Here is a 19,756-nt window from a genome sequence, read left to right on the forward strand (position 1 = left end):
TTGTCTTAATTTCAACAGATTAGATACGTGACTGAGGATACTCCTTTCATACTTAAGAGTCCAGTTTATTAAGGATTACCAATGCAACATTTACGAATCATGAAGCTCAGATCAGAGCAAGTTTCATGTGTTTTCCTGTCACAATTACCAGACCACATAAATGCTGTACAACAAGCAATTTGTGACCCTAAAGTAAATCTGCTGCCAGAAAAAGTTAAATAGTGAAACCACCAGAAGGCAAATGTGAAACAAAAACCTAGTCCTGATGCACAGAAAGAAGGTAGGTTCCCTACTGCTCCCCACAGGAACCACTTCCAAACCTCAACTATGTTTGCCAGAGGTGCAGGCTGAGGGCATCTCATTTATCCCATTATCCCACTTACAATACAGCTCAGACAATTCATACAGAATAGTACACAGAGAACTGACAAGTGACTTTATGCTGATCATTACATCAATTAAATAACAGTACTTACATTATATCTATGCACACGGTTCAACTGCACCTGGTCCCAATTAAGATGCTTTCTAGTGCTGGGCTCCTTAGTCCTCTTGCTCCCCTTTTCCCCAAAGACGTGCACACATGTAGACTTGCTCTGTGCTTGGTCATTCCCTGACTGTCTGTACATCCGTACCAAGGACAGCCGACAGCCACCAGCCATCACAGCCACTCACCACAGCTAACAACTTGGGCTTGCCTGCTGTGCTCAGTTTACTTTATTTAACCATGCACTGGACCTCTGCCCTGCCACTGCACCACACATGAGTGCTATCTACAGATATGCACAAATAGACAGGAACAGGTGCAATTCCTTGCTGAGCAGGCAAAATAGGATCAAGTCTAACAACTACACCCAAAACATCAGTTGCTCTTTGCTAGGACTGACAGGAATGGAGTAGATGCTGGAAGATGGACTTTAATATCCCCCAGACAGGCAAAAGAAGATTGCACTGAAAGCTATTCAACTCCAAATCATTAACTTCAGTTTGTTCAATATGCTTATTGCAAACAAGCATGTCAAAAACCCAAAAGCTGATTTATGAAGTCAGTACGTTTTGTGTCAAATTACTCCTGAAGGAAAGCTACTTGACTTCATCTTTTTTTCAGGCACCATTTTAATTTATATTGGTTTTACAATCAGAAGACATTAACAAGGCATAAGTTGATTTCAGTATTTTTGAGTTACTGTTTGTCAAAATCAAGATATCCATAAAAATTTTTACCATACCACCTCAACCCCATTGTCCTTTGTCATCAAACTTATGCTGCCTTCTATCAGCTACAAACTAAACTGCAACCATAGCAACCCAGAGTTCTACACATGAGCAATGTCTGGAGACATTCTTTCTTCAAAAAGTCCAAGAAACTTGTGGTATGCTGATCAGTACTCTAAACTCCCATATAACAATTTCTATGAATTTCTTCTCCCATTAAAAGAATTAAAACACAAAACAAAAACAGCTTGCATGTAATAGCTTCCAAAAAGTAGTACTCAGTTGTTCCTGTCCACCTTCTCTGAGAGAGCTCAGGGCATAGAATATTTTCCTTCTGTAGGAAAAGAGTACTTGCTGTACAAACAAATAGCAATATTTACACAACAATGAAGGCAAAAAAATGTCTGGGAAAATTTATGAATACTTCCTAGGTCTTAGGACCTAGGAAGCTCAATATTTTTTATGAGGACAAAAGATAAATACCAACTAATGTAAATTGCTAAGTATAAAATGAAATAAGATTACACTGGCCAAAAATTACTACTGCTAAAACAGAGTGTATCAAAACATTTGCATTTCTGTCCTGTTCAAACAGGATACTAGAATAGTGGGAAAACAAGTGATAAATTAACATCTACGAGTTTGAAAACTGCTTCAAGCATGTTTCCTAAAGAAACAAATGAAGACGAAGTTCTTTTACATTGATATCTCTCAAAGCTTTCAGTTTCAGTTGCAAAGCTTGCATTCTTTGCCTGGCTTCATTACCTGCAGCCAGAATTTGCCACTTTAGAAAGGATGTCTGCATTTGCATGGTAACATGACCCAGTTTGGTATGGTTAAGAGATTAGTCAGCCAAAACCCACCAGCTCTTACCCAGTAGGCACACAATTTAAATCTGACAACATAGTTTTAGGATTCACGTAGAAAGTATACTATTATTACTAACTTACATGTTACTCATTACACAAACATACATCTAAAAAAAACCTTTTCTTCATTTTACTTTCTGGAACTTGAGCTAATATACAAATGAAAAATGTAGCCCTTGCTATTTAGATATAACAAAAGTACCTAAACTGGTTAAAATTAAAAACAATTAAACCATGTCTGTATATTAATTTATAAATACAATGATTTCACTAATTTTGGTGTATTTCTACACATACAATACATAAAAGCTCATTATTGCTTATCTAAGGAGACTTTAAAAAAAATTAATATACTCCAACTGTCACAGTACACTTTAACCCGAAGTTATGTCACAAAAACTCAATTTAAAACCCCATAGACAAGCATTAAATTTTAACTTTTCAAACTGACATTTTGAACTCTTAGCTTCAACTGACAGTGCTTGGAGGTCATGGCAGACATATTTGATAGAAATCATACTGTAGAACTGCACAGTAACACAAAACATGATGGCAAATTTAGGTAACTTACAAACAGCCTGGGGTTTGGTGTCTTGAATGATGAAAGCATGCCTGTCAGAATTTTTAGCACCATTACTTTTAAAACGTTATTCTGAAAATCAAATTGATTTTATCTTGATGATCCAGACGTTATAAAGTGATTTCAATCACCCATAATAACGAAAGTGACCTGCTGCTATCCCTTGTGTACTTGGGACCCATTTCCTATTATCCTTAAAAATGCATTTTACATTAAAAGAAAATTCCATTAAAAATACAAGGGAACTAGAGGAGTTTGAAGAGCCCATAATTCTCAGATGATCAATTTAGCCACAGAGTTGAACTGAACTATCTCTTGAATTATTTTTTCATTGAATGTGTCCTTTACTGTTAAGTCAAGATTTTGATGTAACAATGTATTTAAGCAATTTTAAGTTCAAGTTCACCTGTATTCAGCTATTAAAATTTTAAGTTAGCTATGAAGTATTAGCCTGCACTGAGACAAAAAAAAAACAAACAAACAAAAAAAAAAAAAAAAAAAAAAAACAAACCAAAAAAAACCACCCCAAAAAACCAAAAACAAACTGGAATGACCATAGTGTAGTATCCAAAATGCAAAATACCTACATGGCAAAATTACTTTATGATATAAAGCCTCAGATTATTTAAAAGTTAATTACTGATAAAACCAGCATAAAAACAGTCTGCTTCAAGCAATAAGCAAGCAAACATCAGTTAGACATATGGATACAGAAACAACTTCAGCAACAATGCTACACAGTTTAAGTAAAATTTATATCTATAGTGAGCTAAGCAAGTGATCCTGCAACTCTCCCACAACCCAAAAGTGGGGTTTAATTTCTGATAGTTTTCCTTCCACAGGCAAGAACTATTCTCAGCTACAAGATTAATTCAGAGTCCAAATTTCACAATACTGAGCGCCTGGTCTTAAATTCAAACCTTAGCCAAAATTACTTAAAAGTAATTAAACCAAATTACAGGACAGACAGGGCAGGGGAGGCTGGGACCAGGGCAAGGACAGGAAACTGTAACAATCAAATCAAAACACAGAGCCATCACTAGCTAGGGATTCCTGCAGGCAACTAACAGCACTTAAAGTATGTCCCACACAGAGCAAAAAGCCCTTAATATGTCAGAGACTTCATAAAAACCCATCTTAAAATTATTTATGCAGATACACTGTTATTAATAACATTAAGCGAGCTGAAATGAATGCTTCTTGCTTAGTAATCTAAAAGACTGCTGCAAAAAATATGCAGATAGTTTCCAGTAAATAACTGTCAAGCAAGCCTCCTACAGCTATCTCCCAAATAACTTCTCCTAGTTCTTGTCTTTTGTAATTGAGAAAAGGAACAAAATACAGCCCAAATTCACCTCAGACATAAACAAACAGAATGAGTTTTGTTACTTGAATTAAGTTGCACATGACCATCTCTAACGGATTAATACAGCAATATCACTCAAAATAAAACATGAAAAATAAAGCATGAAAAGCAGCGAGTAGTTCCTCAGAGGGTTTTTCAGACAAGGCCAATTCTATTACAGCTTATGTCTACAAGGAAAAAAGTATCACTGTAGGAGTTATACCTGAAACACAAATTAAGCAGTAATATCATTAGTATGGCTTAAACAGATGCAGTTAAAAAAAACCTCCTAGGGCCAAACACCATCATTTAAAATTCTCACATTTGAATTTCTCACCTGTTCTCCAACTCTGGTACCTGAAAATCCTACAGACTAGAAATCTCAACTCTGGACTAAAACGCTGTATTTGCAACATCCTTTTTGATTTGCAGCTTCATGTCCCCTTTCTGCCTTCAACAAGCAAGCTAAAGTTCAAGTTTACCTAAAAGCATTCTGCTCAGAAACAAGACTCCTCCATACAGTTCACCAAACAAATGATCTGGTGTTCTGCATAAACCAAGACATATCTTAACAGAAAACACATACGCCTTGCATCATGAAAATAACTAAAAGGAAGACAGAACAGACAAACAGCACATCATCTGATTATTACATTATTGGAAATGGAAACATTAGCAGGAATGTTGGTACTTACTGTGCCTGGCTCTCTGTCTGCTCCCGCAGTAACCAAGAAATGGACAGACATGCCCGTTCAGACACAGAGGCAAGAACAGAAATAAAAAAGGGGGGAAAAAATTAGAACACAAGCCACAAACAGTTTTAAAATGGCTTTTATTTATATAAGTCATTGCACATTCCTAATACAGTGATTTCCTGAAAATTACAGTATTTTGTAAACATGATTTACAGTTTAACCATACACAAAGCCTAGTTTTATTTCATGACAGAATAAATTATTTTCTTTTCAAAAATTAGTCAAGTGCAATTTTTGCCCAATATGAGTAGTAGAATTTAAGCTTATGAAACTTAAGTAACATATGCAATTATCTAAATCTTTTGTTTGAACACATTCACTTCAAAATTTAAATTCTTTTTTCCCCTACCTTCCCACCCACCCATTTAACAACATTACTTTCTTTGAAAAAAATCACCATTATGCTGTTTAACAATTTTCCACAATATGGTGCAGGCCACTGCTATTACAACTAAGCATTTACCAGGATGTCAAAAGGCCCTGCAAAGTACAGAGCAGGTGACACCTAGTGATCCCCTTTAAAATATTGAAAAATTCCAAGCTGAATTTTGCTTCAGTGTTTATATGCAGACATTTTAAAGTTTGCCAACAGGTTTTTTTTTTCATACTATATAACTTGAATTCTTTAGAGATGCACATAATTTGCAGCAATGTGCAAATATGACAACGTCCTAATCAGGCCTGCCATGCCTCTCACCTCTGTGGTGGTCTGCATCGTGATGCTTCTTGTCATCTTTTATTGCCAAATGAGACTGCCCACCCAAAGCACTGGAGAGGGCAAGAAGGCCAGCACTGCTTCCAAGTGGAGGGATTCCTGGAGGCTGAAGTCCTGAAGGATGCGGTGTTAGAGGCACTGGAGGTCCATGGCCATGGGAGAGATGCTGAGCCTGCAACTGCTGCTGCTGTTCCCAGTGGTATCATCATCCCCAGAAGAACAACGTACAGCACATAGTTTGGGAAGGATAAGGCAGAAGTCTGGTTAATTATTGAGAATCTATAGTGGATTTTGACATTTATTTGTTTCCTCTTAATCTAGCCCCACCTTTAACTTACCACACTACATACACTGCATTTTATCATGCTGTCTGAGGATAACTCTGCTCATGTCCCAGAAAAGCTAGATGGATACTTGTTTTGCAGCCTGATTCATAAGTTCAGAAACTATAGGTTATATTGGGCAGCTACTGCCTGCCACAGCATCTCTGGCAACAAAGAACAGCAGCAGAACAATCAAACACTCTTCCCTTTCTAGAGAAAGCTGTATCACTGCTCTGGCACAAAAAAAACAAAAGTTCCAGGGGCAAGAATAATTTAAACTCACATTCCTCTCTTCCTTCAGTTTGGAAGCAGCAAGTACCATTCTATCCTGAATATTCAAGAATGTAAAAGGTATGATGAATTTCATAATTAGTAAAGCTTAATTTGCATTTTATTCTAGCCAAGGTTTTTAAGGGAAAGGGGGGAAATTATTCATGATTTAACACTCTGTTTAGGACCCAGCTTTGAGCTGAAAATCCAGGTATTTTAGATAGCATGGAATTCTCAAAAAGAAACATGATATTAATGAATACCTGTTTCAAAAGGAGCTTGCAAGATCAAAATCTTAAAATGAATATACATACAACCCGGTAACCAATCTGCTAAAATAATCTGTATGTAAATGTAGAAACAGTTTTTATATTAGAATGTCTTCTCCACAGTTTAAATATTAGGATATTTTCTAGTTAAAGTTGCCATGGTTTTATTAATGTTTACCAAGTTCAGCTATCCATTTAATTTGCCTAAAATGCTTAGCACAGTGTTTTTTTAGAAAATGAATCTTCAAAAGCACCTTTAATTTAGTCATAGCACCCAGGTTAACAGGTATTCTGCCTTTCTCTCCTGCTTCCTTCTGTCTGAGCATATGAATAGAAGATAGAACAATTCTCTCCACCTTGGCCACTCTCCACTATCCCTCTGTTCAAGGCAGATACCAGGAAAAAGCTAGAGTGCCATCCAATTCATTGGATCGAAAAGGAGACAAATTAACATATGTCTGAACAGAATGAACTCAAGTTTGACCAGGTGAATGCTAGTGGTCCTGTAACAGTATATAAAATTTTTACAGCTTTTTTTTTTTTACTACTGGCAGCTACTGAAATCATTTCTGGACTGCAGCTTACAATATTTCACACATCGTACCAAAAAAACTCAACTCAAAAAAATGTTTATAAAATTATGTAGACACAGGGGTTGACATTCAAGAACTCTGCACTGAACTTGCTAATTTTTCACTTTTCTGCTGTCCCAACTGTCATGCAGTAATCATTTACTTATTTTGAATTACAATACAATCTTTAAATTTACCACAATCCATTTAGTCACTTCTACAAAGCCACGCATTTGCCAAATCTTTCTCACACCACATATCAGGAATTTATTTTTGAATGCTGCATAAGAAGCCATGTGTCAAAACATACATCTGATCATCATCCTTTTCAAAATGTTTAGAAAACAAGGTAAAAGATAACTTATTCTTCTAATTTAATGTGTTTACAGAAGGCAACATTTTGAAGGAAGCATTAGGAATAATTTTGATTTTGAAGTAGTTAACACAGTAGACCATTTTCTACAGTATCAATCAGTTTTTGCTAGTGAAGCTTTACTTAAGGTCTGATAGGACCACAGTTTGGGGGTTTTGTTTGTTTTTTGAATCCAGCCTCTAAAGAGCAATATGACATCCCTCTCCACACAATCAAGACTTCAGTAGTTTCCAGCACATTTTCTCAAAACAGGTGATAACCTGATATTTTGGCAGCCTCTCTCAGAGATGGTGATTTCTTCACCTCCTTCCTCACTGACCACTGCAGCCAGGTCAGTCATCTTCACTCTAGCTCTGAGGCAACTTCCATCAGCAGTACTGTGCAGCATTGCTGGCATCAGTCTTACTTGTCCCCAGCTGTACTATCACCCCACATTACTTAGTTTTGTGTGCAACTGCCTAAGATTAGAAAGTGATTTATTCCTTCCAAACTGGTTTCATGGAGAAAAGCCTCCTCCCTTCTCCAACAATAAGCTCAAACTAGCTTCTTTTGCAGTGACCACCGGAAGTTTGAAACAGGGAACATGAGTTAAATTGTTTCCATTCTTGGCCCCACCATTTGGGAAGTGTACAAAGATAACCCTTATTCATCTTTCTCCTGCTTGGTTTAATTAGCAAACAAGTTAACCCACTTGATTTCAGGAAGCACAAGTTAACATTTTAAGGAATGTTAGGGGCATGTTACCATTTCCCTGGCTCTGGTTTGTAGCTACATACCACACATTATGAAAGTCTGAGAAATGTGGAAAAGATTAATACTCTGTGAAAGGTTCTGAAGCTGAGAGTGTAAGGGATGTGTCCTGTGCTCACTGGTGGTACTGCACACAAATAGTGGGGCACAATGGGCAAGGTGTGGTGTGAGAGCTGCAAGTGCATTGCAAAGCTGCTCTGCACATTTTTGTAGCTTTGCAGATGGTTACTTACAGGCATGGTACACAAAGATCCATAAATATGGCATTACATGAAACTGACTTAAAACTGAAATCCTGATCATGGTCTTTTAAGTCAAAGTTACCTCATGATTTCATGTTTATTATCTGATGTTCATTGTTGTCCAGGTCTTTAATATATTGATTTATTGCTTGTGTTACTTATTCATAACAGGTTTGAAGTTCTCCCTAAGAGACAAGGGATCACCCATAAAGATGATCCTTTCCAGAACTTCATATTCGTTTTATTTAAAAAACTTTAATTTTTAAAAGCTTATTGTATTATCTTTGTAGAAGGGATAAAAGGAATATGTGCTGCACATAAAGGAAGAAAATAAAGACCAGGGGGAGGGATAACAGCAATGTTCACCAGATGCATTTAGTAACTCAACATTTGCCATAGTAGATCCTACAAACAATTATATTATGCATATAATCACTTTCCCATCACTTCAAAGACACTAATGCCTGCTCTGTAACCTTTTAAGAGCTTAGCAGCAGTGAGATATAAAATGGAGTAGGCTGGCAGCAGTATCATGGTCTACTAGGCATGTTCATTAGCAGTTAATTAAAAACTAGACATCTGCCATAAGAAATGTGCTCAAAAACGGATGAGTAACAGGTCTGTCTTAGTACCAATTATTATCATTACTTGCAGAGCAAAGGCTGTGTCCACTTTCAGAGGAAAGCGGGAAGGTAGAGAAAAGCGCAATGATGCATACTTAAGTGACTGCACTTAAGATAATTAGCCACAGCAGTGATTTTTAAAATATCTGTAGTTCATCCACCATTTCCAGAAGTTCTTAATATTTGCAAAGAGGGAAAAGGAATTACAAACTGATATTACTGTACTCCTTAGATGTTGGTTTTATTGCCTCAGGTTTTTATTTCCCAGTGTCTCCATAACTAAACCATAAAGACCCAAAACTCAGCATACAAAAAACAGCATTATCATCTCTGAGCAAGCACCTCCTAACAATTTTAAAGGTATTCTTAAAACCAGTATTGCAAATATAACCTTGCAAAAAAGGAAGTAACTCAAGCCTATGCTCCTGTCACATCACATTTTTTCCCTTATCCTAAAAAAACTAAAAGCCCTGTATGTACAACCCACAGTACCAGCAATTCAAATTTGGCAGGAGGAAACTCAACAGATCCTCTAAGCTGTTAATTAATACTTACATTTAGATTTCTGTAAGTACTTTCCAAAGAGCATTTCAGCTATAGGGTAGAACATATTTCAGGACAACAATCACTTGGAAGAACATATTCACATTATTCTACAAAAGTGACTACATCCATGGACATGGGAAGAGGAAAAGATACCATCTACTTAAAGATTCTTTGAGGCATGTCTTCAATATGGCCCCTCACAAAATTCTTGCCACTCAAAGAAATAGTTCATTGAAGGATGAGTTATTACATGTATGAGAAACTGGAAGGATGACTACATCTGAAGAGTCAATGAAACTAAAACCAGAGTCAATGGCTTCACACCTCTGTGGAAAACAGTAATAAGCAGCATCCCTCAGGAGCGTAAAATGTGACCAACATTACTCAAGACCTTCATCAATAACAGGAAATAGGACTGACTGTGCCTTCTGCAAGTTTGCAGATGACACCAAGCCGTGCAGCGCTTGGTGTTCACTTAAGGAAAGTTCACTTAAGGAAAGGGGTGACATCGAGATGGACCTTGACAGGCCTGAGAAGTGGGACCATCTCATGAGGTTCTCAAGATGCTCCACAAGGCCAAATGCAATGTCTGGCACTAGAGCTGTGACAATTCCTAGGCTGGGGGATGAAGAGCTTGGGAATGGCCCTGCTGGAAAGGACTGGCAGGTGCTAGAACACTGGATTACTACATCTGCAGCCCAGAAAGCCAATTGTATGCTGGGCTGCATCAAAAGAATTTGGCCAGCAGGTTGAAGGAATAGTTGTTCCTTTACTTCCCTCTACATCATGAGATGCTTACTGGAATACCATGCCCTGCTCTGGGGTCTACAGTGCAAGAAAGACATTAACCTGCTACAGCAGGTTCAAAGGAGGCCCACAAAAATTATCCAAGAGGGCTGGAACAAATTTCCTAATAAAAAAAGACAAAGTTGGGTTTGTTTAGTCTGAAGGCTCCAAGAAGACCTTACCTGGATATTTATATACAAAGTGGGTCTGTAAGAAAATTTTTACCAGGACCTGTACCTACAGAACAAGGCTGTAGCTTTACACTGAAAGGTGGTAAGTTTACACTGGACGCAATGACAAAACTTTTATGTTGTGGGTGGTGAGACACTGGATGCCCCAACCCTGGAAGTGTTCAAAGTCAAGGTTGGATGGGATTTTGGGCAACCTGTCTTGTGGAAGGTGTTTCTGTCCCCATGGCAGAGGGTTTTAGTTTGATCTTTGAACATTTCTTCCAATCCAAACCTTTCTATCATAGGTAAATAGATTTATTTATGAAATATCAAATGTGTGCTGCTTACGGCTCCATTCCCCAATTGTGCTTTGGCAGCAGCTGTCATATTTCTTTCTTAATGCTTCTACATGGTTCTTTTTCCTTGATAATATCACCACACAAAGTGTGTTAATAGTCCCCACAAGACACTTCCTTGTGACCTATTTCAACCGTCATCTTCAGTACCACTACAGCAATTTACAAAACTAAGGTCTGAGTTTGCTTTCTTTTTCTGACTGTACACAACTGTGAAGAATGGGTGATACACCTGTCAGCTGAGATAACATTCATAGACAACTCAACCACCTGAAAAAATGGACTCTAGGGAATCTCATGACATTCAACAAGGGCAAGTGCACTATCCTACACCAGGAGGAACAATACCATAAACTCATATATATTGGGATCCACACAGCTAGAAAGCAGTTTTGCAGAAAAGATCCTTCCATACCACACTGTGCATGCGCCAGCAGCAATGTTCCCTTGTGGAAAAGCAGACGAATGGCATCTTGGGCTGCATTAGACAACATATTGCTAGCAGGTCTACGGAGGGAATCCTTCTTCTCTACTTATCACTGTGGGAACTACAGCTGGATTACTATACCCTGTTCTGAGTTTCTCCTTACAAGAGACATGACCAAAACAGAGAGCATCAAACAATATGTCTAGAGATGTCTAAATAGTCCCAGGTCTCTCAGTCCCTCTTCATAAGACATACCCCAGTCCCCTACCTTTATAATCTATCACTCATTTTTGACCAAGCTCTGGCACAAGCTACCCAGGGAGCTTTGAAGTTTCCATCTTTGAACATACTCAAAAGATGTATGAACATGGTCCTGCATAACAGGCCCTAGGTGGTCCTGTTTCAGCAGGAGCAAGTAGATCAGATGGCCTTCAGTGGTCTCTTCCAACCTTAACAATTTTATGATTTGCTGACTGCAGAATCACAGAATGCCTGAGGTTTCAAGGGACCACAGGGGAACATCTGGTGCAACCTCTCTGCTTAACCCAGGTCATCCTAGAGCACATGGCACAGGACTGTGTCCATGTAGTTCTTGATTATCTCCAATGAGGGAGATTGCAAAACCTGTCTGAACAAGCAATTCCAGCACTAGATCACCCACAAAGTAAAGAAGTCCTTCCTCATATTCAAATGTAACTTCCTGTTCATTAGTCTGTGACAGTGGCCTCTTGCCCTATTGCTCGGCACCACCAAGCAGAGCCTGGATCCATCCTCTGATATCCTCTCTTCAGATATTGATAGCCAATGATGAGGACTTCATCATCACCTCAATCATCTCTGTTTGAGGCTGAACAGGCCCAGGTCTGTAAGCCTTTCTTCATAAGTGAGATGCTCCAGTTCCTTAATCATCTTTGTAGCCCCGCTGCTAGTGACAGGCCTGCCACTAAACCGTATGCCAATTCTCACTGTTTAAACAAGTTTTAGAAAATTGAGTCAGGTACCACTATAATTTCTTAATTTTCTAACTACTTCTTTTGAAATATTTCTTTGTTTTGGTCAATTTGGTTTCCTTGCTTCCTTATCTTTTAAATCCTCTATTCTGACAGGAAGAAAGCCACACTCTACGGCAGTAAACAAACTCTAAAGTGCCCACCAAGCATGTCTAGCTAATGAGCCAAGGATGTGGGTTTGTAGAAGCTGTTTGAAAATGATCCTTATGTGAACAAGCCATAGTGCCTAATGTGGGAAGAGAATGTCCCTTCAGAAATAAAGAATAGTGTCTTCAGCAAGTCTCTTCCATCTATAAACCACATGAAATGTCATTGTACTACAGAAGTTTAAGTCCCTAAAAGGACAACATTGACAAAAGCTATTCAAAGCCGTATATTTCACACATGCAGAATTTGTGTGGCAGTGGCATGATTATTTAACGGCCCAACTGTCTCATGGGTAAAATCCTGTTCCTTTATCATGCTTTATTAAAGGAGATATATAGGTTAGTGTCTTGGGGTCTTCACACTGATTTTCAAATCCCACAAAAAAAAGCAAAGGAAACCCCACAACTTTACTGGGAAGAAAATTTATGTCAGAAAGCAAATATCCAAGTCAGAGAGAAGATGTAAGTTAACTCAAGTCTGTTAAATTTCTGAACAGAAAGCTCTTCAAACTTTTTCCCATTTCCTGTTTTCGCTTTTTCAGACAACACAAACCACACTAATAAGTATAAATTGCACAACAACATTTTTAAGCAGTAAAGGGTTGCATAAATTGCCTCTCATAAAACAGAAAACTGATACTATACTGGCATAAAGGCATCTTGCCACACACATTCCCCAAACATTCCTTTTTTTTACAAATTAATTTCCACTCTAAGGTAACTGAAATAAGATAGAAAAGCTGTAATTCAGTGCTCCACTGTAAGTAAAATAAGCTCTTTTGTCACTTTAACTATTAAAATAAAGAAATAAGATACAGAAGGTCCAGCAACATGCTCGAAGTAATCCATGAACTACTTCAAAACAAAATGAAGCCTAACTGGAAGCCTGTACCCCAAGGTCCAAAATGACTCCACTATTGTTTAATTTGCTTATCAGTGACTCTGACAAAGCGACAGATGCCTCCTCAGCAGGTCACTAACGACATAGAGCTGGAGCAGTGGCCATACCCCAGAGTGCAGCCCTTAAGAAGGGCCTCAAAAAGGTGGAGAGATGGGCAGAGAGGAACCTTCTGAAATTCAACAAGGGCTCTGCCCTGGGAAGGAATCACCCCAAGCACCTGAGACTGATCTGTGGAGCAGATCAGAAAGCAGGTCTGTGGAGAAGAACTTGGGGGTCCTGATGGACAACAAGCTGTCCATGAGCCAGCAGCGTGTCCTGGTGACCAAGAATGGTGCCCTGGGATGTGTTAGGAAGAGAGGTGCCAGCAGCAAGGGAAGTGATCTGGCCCCTCCACTCAGCCCTAGTGAAGCCTTCACCTGGTGAAGTTATCAAGATGATTAGGGAAATGGAACACCTCTCATAAGAGGAAAGGCTGAGAGAGCTGGGCCTCTTTGGCCTCAAGAAGAGACGATGGGTACTCATCAGTCTCTGTCAGTATCTGATAGGATGCTGTCAGTGGATGGATCCAGGCTCTGCTCAGGGGGGCTGAGCAACAGGACAAAAGGCAATGGGCACAAACTGATGCACATGAAGCTCCACTTGAACACAAAGAACTTCTTTACTGTGCAGGTGACCAAGCACTGGCACACAGGTTGCCAAGAAAGGTTTTGGAGTCTCCCTCAAGGGAGATATTCAAGAACCATCTGGACACAGTACTGTGCCATGTGCTCTGGGATGACCTGGCTTGAGTAGGGAGGCTGGACCAGATGTCCCCCTGTGGTTACTTCCAACCTTACCCATTCTTTGATTCTGATTCTATACATATGTATTCCTTGGCTTGCATTCATTTTCTACTTTTATGAAAAATTTTTATTTTTTTCAACACAAAGAGAAAAAAAATTCTCCCAACACCAGAAAGGCTTGGGTTGCTTTTAATTACATGGCCAGTACCAGTACATACACAGTACTTTTTTTCCATCATAGAGAGAATAATCATATAGCACTGCCAGCAGGACTGGCATTTTCATCAGAGAAGCCTCTCTAGGCTGTGGAGCCTCTGTGGATCATCCCACTGTACACAGGCAGAGCCCTGCAGCGAGGATGCAGGGCATCACCAGCAGATGGAATTCTTCCAGTTCACTAACATCTCCCCAAGGTGCATTAACACTCTCCTACCATAGCTGCACCCATACAAAAGCTTTTGCTGATAGAAAAGGGTTTTCTTCCTTCCCCTGTGCTTAAGGCAATGCAAGTCAACCTAAAACTCTGTAGGTTGTACCACATGCAGACCCACTGAAGTATGAGTAGAGTAACACAAGCAGTCCACAAACTAAAGAAGCCCTTTTGCTTGTCTAACTTTTATGTATGTACAAGCAAACCGTATTTTATATAACATATACACAATATTTTACATCTTAATATATCAGTAATATATCATTACGTACAACTTTTACTATATATTACATGTACTGTTCTGTGTATGTTACATATATATTTAGTGTTTATACTTCTATGTAAAAATACGGATCTTCAGGGCATTTATATGTATAAAGAATGTGTATTCCAGGGCTCATTTAAGAACAATTTATGTCTCAAACACTGCATAGCAAAAAAAATACCAAATAGAACTGAATCAGATGACCATGTTTTTAAGGGTCTTTGTATTAATTATGTTATTTACCTTGTTTTTAACTTAGATAAAGACTTTTTGGCTTTTTTTTCATTTCTTAGGCTAAATTCTGAAGAAATAAGGGATAAACAGCAAAGCTGAAAGGAACCAGGAGAAAAGGACTGCCACAATGGAAGAGCCAGACAAGCCTTTGTAAAAAAACAGATGCCACAGGACATGAAGGGTATAGTCAGAGTCACCACAGAAAAAATTATCCTTACTTGGGAAAACATGTCTCCACCAAAGGACTTCCCAGACTCTAAAAGGAAGTAACGAATTCAGAACCACAGTCTAAAAGTGGCAGAAAATTACCTTAAAATCTCTTGGTCCAGAAAGACAAACGTTTTCTGAAACCATTCATGTTCCTCCATCACTGCCACTGTAAGTCAGTTCAAGAGCAAAGCTTTTCTTTAATTTTAGACAAGTACATATTGCCTCCTCTGAAGGCTCAGATGTGAGCCTGAAGTCTCTGGAATGAAGCTGTCAGCACACACGGCTTCTGCACTGCAGAAACTGCCAGCACATTTCATTTCTGCGGCAATCATAAATTCCTGCTATTACTCACCTTCTAACCTTAAATCTAGTATTTGACTTTTTAGCTACTGTTAGCATACCACCACCATCCAACAACATTTCAAAAGCATGCTCCTACTGCACAGTTGCCAAAAACAACTAGTTCAAGCATGCACCAATTTGGAAATGACTTACAGATATTACTCTAGAGAGTTTTATTACTGACACATGATTATCTTAAAGAGTATTTATTTTCCTTCCAGGCTCTTTTAGTCTCCAGAAATTTAACTCTTGCTGAACATGACAGCAATTAAGTAGCAAGGCTTTCTGTAAATTAAAATCCAGAAGTTAAATAGAGGATTTGAAATTATACTCACTATCTCAGCTACCACTAACTACAAAAACATTTCAGAGACACCAATAAATTAAATATATGACAGTCATAAGAAAAGCAGTGCACCAATCTTTATTTAGTGTTCCAAGCCAAGACCAGAAGCTTGTATGCTTTTTCTACATAACATAACTTCAACACAACAAACAACAATTACTTCTGAACATGCCCTTAAACACTTTTGCCAATTCTTGCTTTTACTTTCTCACTACTGCTGCTTATAAGTACTCAATCTGAAGAGCCAGCTAGCCAACGCCTTTATAAATAGCATGAGATACTGTTTCAGGTAGTTGAGTATTATTTTCAGGCAATTAAATGCTATACAAGATAGCGACCTTGGTAGTTCAGCAAGTACTTTAAAACACTTAAAAAGAATGCAGTTACTAGCTAGCAGAAATTCTGCAATTGAAACAAACTCTCATGCATATTGAAGAGTTACTGTGGAAAAATACTGCAGAAAACTGTGGAAAAACCACATCTTTGTTCTGCCTTTACTATTTCCTAAAGTTATCCTAACTGCCTATGCTAGCCTCTCTCTATGCAAGAGTAAGGCAAGCAAGCTTCTTGTCTAGTCCTCCCACAGTCCCTATCTCTGTCCTGCTCTTCTTTCATGAAAAACACAGCAAGCAGGCTGCTGTTTTGTTGTAGAATTCCAATGTTTAATATTTTCATACTTGCAAATATTAAACATTGTGTCCCCTATTCTTCCTCTACCTGCATATTCCTCTGCACCCTCCTACACTCAAGAGACCCCATTATTGACAATGGCACCTAGTTAGAGGTATATTTTGCCTGTGCAGTCCACATCACTCCCATCCATGCAGTGATGATTAATTCACCTCAGTTTGTGTTCTCAAAATCTGTATGGTTCATTCTTTGCACCACTTTTACTGCAAAGCAGTCCAACCTGCTGCTCTACATTGTTCAACATACTAACTCCCAACAACTTCCTCTACTCCTACTCATGCTGGGATGGGACAGCTCCATGAACATAACCATCCACCATCCTTACTCACCTAAATTCTTTACATTTCTTTTCTCCTCACACGCAGTCCAAGCTGAATTTTTCGTTTGTCTACGCCAACCAATACAGCTCTCCCACCGAACTCCTTCCTTCTCCCAACATATCATATTTCCAACTACTTTCCAGACAAGTACTTAAGGTTACATCACATCTCACCCTACTGACTCTTCGTCTACTCCAATTCCCCAATATATCTCACTAAGTATGAAAGCAAAGCAGACATTTGTAAAAGAGAAATATTATGTACATCTCTTAATTTTGTCTTATTTTACTTAATAACTTCATTTTTATGACTATTATCCACTTTAACACTATCTTCAAAGTAGGTAAGCTATTCTGCTTATACACTTGAATCAAGAGGTGAGTCGAATCACTTTCTAGAGGAAGTAATACTTTCCTCTAGGATTAAATAACTTACCCTCTGTGGCAATTACATATATGAATACATATGTGTACTGCTCCAACTACATTCCTCAAATTCTTGCTTTCACCTTCACTATTTCAGCATTTGTATCCAACTTCAGCCACTTGTATTTCACCAAAACCACTTTTTCTAAACCAGTCTAAACAGAATCATTTGGATCCAAGTACACAAAATGAATCAATTCTTCAATATCAAATCCTTCTATCTAACCCTCCCTGAAACCACGTTCCAATGAGACTTTTTTTTTTTTAATATTGTCACACACACATTTTGCCACTAAACTTATTTCACCTCTGCTGAAAAGCAGACCAGTTTTGAGATCTACAGCATTCAAAATGTACACACTATATCCCCAACACCAACTCAGTAAAAAGGAATCTTGCAAGAGGCATCAACTCACATTTGGTACCTCAGATGTTAACTCATAAGAATCTGCCTTCTCTCTGCACTCACATTTGCATCTGCCTATCTTCAGGTTTTAGCACTAGTTAACAATATTTTTGTTCAACTGTCATATTTTCACTCCTTTCCTGAAAGCTCTTAGGCTTCACAAATTTGCAACTGCACGCTCAGTCTTACCTTTGACTTGTAGTTTAGATACTAGATAATTGATGAGAGCCACCTGAAGTTATTTTGTTTTTCTTTTTGGGCAAGATCCAAGGTGAAGCTTTTTCCATCCATCCCACATGAAGTTTTGCAAGACAAGGGAGGTCTGGCCTGCACCTCAATTGCATTTAACTTTTGGATGCAATTTTGCCCTCTCCATAATGACTGAGAATACCTTCTTCTGCAGAAAATTTTCTCATTAAGACACTACCTTCCTTATTTAGATACTACCTTCCTCTATATTGCTATTTCAAGATTTGTCATTTCCCATCAGTCCACAGAGACTGGGTGTGTGGGGGTGGGGTGTCAAGAGGAAACCAAGTTTAACACCGCTCTTTCATATTTTACACATCTTCTCCCAGATTTTCTCTTTTGAGTAGGTCAAGCTACCAATACATATCAATACCACTTCCATATTTTTCTCCAAACTCAGTGGCACTAACAGCAAAAATCTGACCATTGTTTGGGGACTGGTATTTTGAAAACACTCACTATCATGCTGACAAGTACCTTCCTCCCTTGCTATCTACTTTAAACTGGTAAACTAAGTTGGGAGCCTTTGCATTCTAAAAGTGACTACCATGAATCCTAGGATAAAACTAATGTTTCTATGTGTTCTAGAATATGAAGAATAACCCAGGATGTTGTTACACAATAGAGCTCCTATTGCCAGAGTTCAGTAATTTAGACTTGCAGTTATGGAGTTTATGTCAAAAGTGAGGAGAGTGTCTTGTGCTCACTAGATCTCATATTATTTAATTTAAAAGAACTAGGCAATTTCCCCTCCCTCAGCACATAATGCAGATCATGCCTGAGAAGGATCTCAAGTAATGCTACAGCTGCTTAGCTCTTCCCTTGTACTAAATTCTGCATTCACTTCTGCTCTAGTCTGTATTTCTATTTTATAATGAAACATACAGCCTAGTTATTTATAGGTTTTCTAAGGATTAACTACACACTCATAAGAATAAACCCTCAAGAGGTTAACCTCATCCTCTTAAGCTTCACACACTACAATCCCAGAGATAGCTGGCAACCACAGCCAAGAGAGAAAAAATAATCCCAAATCTTGCTAATCCCTTAGCCAATCATCTCATGCAACAGTGGAGAGGCCTCTTGGAGGCCAACAACTCAATCTGTCTCAGGAGAACTGTCAGTCAAAAAGATACATATTTCACTAAATCATTAGCAACCCACCTCAACAGAAAAAATAAGCCATACCTGGCTTCTCAATGGTATGCTGAAATCATGCATCAAAAATACAGTGCTAGAGAAAGTTGCCTGCTTGCTGTTTGTATTTCTCATTCAGATATTTGCATATAAAACTAATTTATTGATTGGAAAGTAAATCTAATCTTCCACTGTTCAAACCCAGACATACCAATTTAACTGTTACTTATACTACCTAACATAAACCTATTCTTTTCTAGACATATCTCAAGGAAACAACCCCACAAAAAAAACAGCAAAGAATAAAACAAAACACAAAAAAACCCAAACCACCCACAAAAAAGCCAAAACAAGTCTTCAAGTTACACCAAAATAGTCTACCTAATTCTTTCATACCATGATCTAGATTCCTCCTTAACTGAACAAGTTAAGCTCCATCAAGGCCAAGGAAATAAGGGCACTTAACCTTTTAGTTAGGGTTTCTGCTTTGTTCATTATTTATCTACCAAAACTGCTACTTCATCCTAGCCTATTATAATAAATATTAAATGGTGCTATTAAAAAAACAAAAAAATTGAAAAGAGATTGTTTAGCCACACTGCTAACCCATGGCTGATAGTAAAAGGCTTCAAGAACACGTAGGATGAATCTAAGGCCAGGAGTATGACTTAATAATC

At 38.3% G+C, this 19,756-nt stretch overlaps 1 protein-coding gene across 7 annotated transcripts in view; it reads right to left on the reverse strand.

The window, feature by feature from the left end:
* Positions 1 to 19,756, reverse strand: part of LOC110478036 (TLE family member 1, transcriptional corepressor) — a 79,062-nt gene that overhangs the window by 34,191 nt on the left and 25,115 nt on the right. For 5 of the 7 annotated variants that reach the window (XM_021544347.3, XM_021544352.3, XM_021544346.3 and 2 more), the window contains exons 7-8: positions 5,462 to 5,666; positions 4,705 to 4,721 (exon numbers count right to left, since the gene is read on the reverse strand). In XM_021544347.3, coding sequence (XP_021400022.1) covers positions 4,705 to 4,721; positions 5,462 to 5,666 — 222 coding nt within the window. The remainder of the gene's footprint in view (positions 1 to 4,704; positions 4,722 to 5,461; positions 5,667 to 19,756) is intronic. The other 2 variants (XM_021544353.3, XM_021544351.3) reach the window with 1 other exon arrangement.

This window comes from Lonchura striata, chromosome Z, assembly GCF_046129695.1.
Source record: "Lonchura striata isolate bLonStr1 chromosome Z, bLonStr1.mat, whole genome shotgun sequence".
Lineage (NCBI taxonomy): Eukaryota > Metazoa > Chordata > Aves > Passeriformes > Estrildidae > Lonchura > Lonchura striata.